At 33.1% G+C, this 5,000-nt stretch overlaps 1 protein-coding gene across 1 annotated transcript in view; it reads right to left on the bottom strand.

The window, feature by feature from the left end:
- The window catches only part of LOC138861312 (uncharacterized), a 1,906-nt gene extending 454 nt beyond the window's left edge, over window positions 1-1,452 (bottom strand). Inside the window, exons 1-2 of the mRNA XM_070120307.1 lie at window positions 1,367-1,452; window positions 1-212 (exon numbers count right to left, since the gene is read on the bottom strand). The exon at window positions 1-212 is cut by the window's left edge and continues 454 nt beyond it. Of these exons, the coding sequence (XP_069976408.1) occupies window positions 1-212; window positions 1,367-1,445 (291 nt within the window). The 5' untranslated portion in view covers window positions 1,446-1,452. The remainder of the gene's footprint in view (window positions 213-1,366) is intronic.
- Between the last annotated feature and the right edge of the window lie 3,548 nt (window positions 1,453-5,000).

Genomic DNA, 5,000 nt, shown 5'->3' with positions numbered 1-5,000 from the left:
AGCACTCATTAAATCAGCTACGGCGCTTTCTCCTGAAGGAATCTGCACCTGGGAGAGCCTGGCGAAGGAGGCCGCGGGGGAGGCAGAGGAGGAGCGCCCGTCGCAGAGGAGGATGAGGGTGCCCTGTGGGTCGCTCGCCCCACGATTCTCTTCCTGTAGGAGGTCGGAGGCTGCAGCACCGGCGAGAGACATCAGGTCCTGCGCGGGGGGAGCTGAGGGAGGGGAGTCAGGGGTTAGATTCCGGTAGGGGAGAAAAAAGGCTTGGAAAGGCAGAGGAATAGAAAAAGAAAATGACAGAAGGAAAGAAAGAATATAGATTTAGTTTAGATAGATTTATTTTGCTTCTAAACCATCCACTGGAAGCGTGCAGGATTAAACACAGGGTGACTTAAAAAAAAAAAAAAAAATCTTTTGTGCCTTCAAGTAAATATTCCACTTCAGTTTCATCATCATTCCCATTGTCTGTACTAACCACCAGAGTGCATTCATTAGTCCCCTTTCTTTTAACGCCTCTACTGTGCCAAAAGAGGAATATAACAATGCAATATTGAAAAGGACTTAATTTACTGTTCAAAAAGAGGAATATAAGAATGCAATATTGAAAAGGACTTAATTTGAGCTGCCAAAATGGAATATGCAAAACTCGTACCCTGCCAAGTATTAAACTAGTAAAAAAAAACAAAAACAAATCTTGTAAAACCCATGGCTTATAAGTGCACTTTCTTCGTAAAGACTAGAAGATACAAGTTTGAGAAATGAAGTTCATTAAAAACAATGAGGACCATTTATCACAGTTACCAGGAAGGGGGTCCTCAGTAAATTAGGTTTTATTGATTAGTATTTTGGAAACATCTATCGGAAAAAAATGTGATAACAGATAATGGCAAGAACAGATGCAGTTGTCACTATTTTCCGCATATCGAAACTGTATTGTTAGTGTAGTGTGTGTGTGTGATGTACAACATGTATATGTATATATGTCTGTTTTTTTTTTTTTAATTCTTATACATATGCACATATGTATGTATCTATGTATATACATACATACATATATATATATATATATATATATATATATATATATATATATATATATATATATACATGTATATCTATATATACATGAATATACATATATAAATTAAGTAAATATAAGTTTTTTATATATATACATGTGAATACGCGCGGGCGTGTGTGTATGCGCGGGCATACACATACATATACACACAAACTATCTAGTTCCTAAATAACCAGAACCAACTAACTCTAACCACAACCTAAGCAGAATCTAACCACCAAACCAAACCAAACAGCAATCACCCAACATCGCCAATTTCAGTTGACCACAACGGGCCTCGCAACCTACCTGGCGAAGGAAGCAGCCTCCTGCAGGTGCACTGGGCAACTGCAGCGGCCAGGAAGAGGCTCCACTTAATCGGTCCCATCGCGCCGCTGAAAATGGTCCAATTATACCCATTTCCATTAAGGGGCATTATCCTGGGAGAGTGTAAGTGTTGGGGCAAAGTCAATTGAGTGTTGTTGTTGTATGAGAAGTGATATTGCTTCCTAAATGATGACGGAAATTATTTGCCTGAACACACACACGCACACAAATATACACACACAATTCAATACATATAAATAAACAAATAAATAAATACACACACACACACACACACACACACACACACACACACACACACACACACATATATATATATATATATATATATATATATATATATATATATATATATATATGATTTTATATCTATAAACATGTATATAAATAAATGTATAAATATTTATATATATATATATATATATATATATATATATATATATATATATATATATATATAGACAGATAGATGGATAGATGAATATAGATATATAGATATTGATATATGTATGTGTATATATATATATATATATACAAATACATATATAAATTTATGTATTCATATACATACTCTCTCTCTCTTATATATATATATATATATATATATATATATATATGTTTATTTATATATATATATAATGTTTATATATATATATATATATATATATATATATATATATATATATATATATATACATATATATATATAATTCTCACGCATGTCTGCATGTTTAGTAATGCATATACACATGAATACATACTTCAAAATACAAAAACACCTACAAACTTACATTTATAGTACAGACATAGATACATGTATCTATATGAATATATTTCTATATTTATTTACTCATTCATGGATTTATAAAAAAAAAGTGTGTATTCCTCTTAGAGGTTGCTAAAGAAAGTATTTTAGCAGTATATAAATAACATCTAAATAGTATTCAGAAAACTACTATATGTATAGGAAATATATATATTGTGAGTTAGAGTAAGTATGTATGGGAAATATTTTCTGAACTCAGGAAATAAGAGAGACGTTTCATAATCACATATTATATGAAACTGTGTAATTATGGTGTAATGTCAACTAATAATAATAATTAATAATGTAATTGTCAACCCAGCAACTATTTTACATGAAGGAATTATTCACTCCTATTCAAACTTTTTCTTTATTCGTGACATAACTCTGCATCCTTCAAAAAGTCTTTTCAAACTGGATATACGTTCAATTTCTTAGCCCCAGGATATAAAATCTGGTAAACAGTTACAAAAGGATTTTTCCACACCAGTAATTACCACCAAATCTAATAGATTAATCAAACAATCGTAAAATCTAATTAATCAGATCGATTACCTGGAAGACCTCTATTCGCACCTACTCGCCACCCAAGAATGCTACATCCGGCTCAACGTAGAGGGTATATATCTACGGGTTAGAGTTACCACATACCGCCATATTGCGCATGATCTATCGTTTATTTACCGCCTGCAGCCTCAACTTCTGCAAGAATTCGTGCTCTGTAAAATCAGGGAGACACTGGTTCAGGGAATTTGCTGAAGGGTCATTTTGCTTTCATGGAATGGTCTTCTTTTTTAAGTTTACACGTTATATTTTGGCATTTTGTTTCTATCTTGTTCTGTTGGTAATTATTAGTTATTTAATCTATTGTTAGTATTATTATTAGAGTTCTTATCATTATTATCATTATCATATTATAATCATTATTGTTATCATTGTTTTATCATTATTATTATCATAATTATCATTATCATTATCAATATAATTATTGTTATCATTACTATCATTGTTATCGTTTTTATGGTTATTACTATAATTTTTATTAATACTATAATTATCATTATCATTACTATCATTATCATTGTTGTTATCATCATTATCATTAGTAGCATTGTCATCATAATCATCATCATCCTAATCAGTATCAACATCAACATGAAGTTTTGAGTGTTTTATCTTCAGCATCCTTATAGTATGTAATTATCTCGATGTTGACGGACCCCAACGCTCCCTCCTTGAAGCCAAGGGTCAGGGATCCCAAGCGGGAACCTCTTTAGCGAGCGAAAGAGAAAAAGGAAGAAAGAAAGAGAAAGAAAGAGAAACGCCGTCGGTCAGAAGGTGATAAAACTCCGCGACAGCTGACTGACGCGACATTTTGGCGGGAAATACTTTTTGGCGGGACTTTCGAAACGAAAAGTCTTTGGAAAGAATTTTCGATTAACTGACAAACACACAAAACGTATATATAGCAAGATATATATATATATATATATATATATATATATATATATATATATATATATATATATGAGTGTGTGTGTGTGTGTGTGCAGACGTATATGTATATATATATATATATATATATATATATATATATATATACATATATATTCATACATATACATATATATTCACACACACACACACACACGCACACATATAAATATATATGTGTGTGTGTGTGTGTGTGCGTGTGTGTATATGTACATATACATATACACATGCATATGTATATACATTTGTATATGTATATATTCATATATATACATATGTATTCATATATATACAAATATATAGATAGGAAAGATAGACACCCTATACTTTCTGCTAAATTTATGATCACAATGGTTTTCCGTTTGTGTGCCTACGTAATTATTACATGAAGAAGGTAAGGAAGAGAGAAAGAGTGAGTACTGAGAGTAGAAGTATTCTAAAGACGGTATAATAATTATAATAATAAAATACTCTCCCTCTCTCTCTCTGAGAGCGTGATTATCACATGAAGAGGGGAAAGAAGAGAGAAACAGTGAGTACTGAGAGATAATGTAAAACATTCTAAAGACGGTACAATAATGAAACTAATAAAAATCCCCTCTCTAACTCTCTCTATATTTATCTCTCTCTCTCTCTCTCTCTCACACACACACACGTGAGAGCGTGATTATCACATGAAGATGGGAGGAGAAAGAGAGAGTACTGAAGAGAGAAAGAGTGAGTACTGAAAGATAGTAGAAACATTCTAAGATGCATGATAATAAATAAAATTCTCTCTCTCTCTCTCTCTCTCTCTCTCTCTCTCTCTCTCTCTCTCTCTCTCTCTCTCTCTCTCTCTCAGATCTTAGCTATTGCTGACTTCAAGTTTTCGTTGTGAAAACCTTTTGAATTGCTGAAATGATTCTAAAAGAGATGACAGTAAAAACACAGTTGCAATGAATCTCTGGGTTAAGGTATACGATAGGACCGCCCCGACTAGGAGAAAATTGAAGATCATAGCTTTGTAGGCGATGAAGAACTACGTGCATGGCTATCAAAATTGACTTGCAGAAGCGAACCTCTTCGAGTTAAATGAGGAAAAGTTGGAAAAGTCCCCACGAGCCTCCAGCGACCAAGTCCAACCCCCTCGCGTCGCAGCGAACCACTTAGCTGCGCGGGAACCAACGTGAACTGTTTTGGCGCATGTAGCTAGTGACGTCACGACAAATTTATTATAAATGCACTGTAGTAAAATGTATTTCTGTATTCTAATTTATATGAAACTTTAACGAATAACGCATTTATCAAATGTTCATTCCT

This window comes from Penaeus vannamei, unplaced genomic scaffold, assembly GCF_042767895.1.
Source record: "Penaeus vannamei isolate JL-2024 unplaced genomic scaffold, ASM4276789v1 unanchor4504, whole genome shotgun sequence".
NCBI classification, from domain to species: Eukaryota; Metazoa; Arthropoda; class Malacostraca; order Decapoda; family Penaeidae; genus Penaeus; species Penaeus vannamei.
Note: the sequence above shows the minus strand (reverse complement) of the source record. Positions and strands in the feature narration are given on the sequence as shown.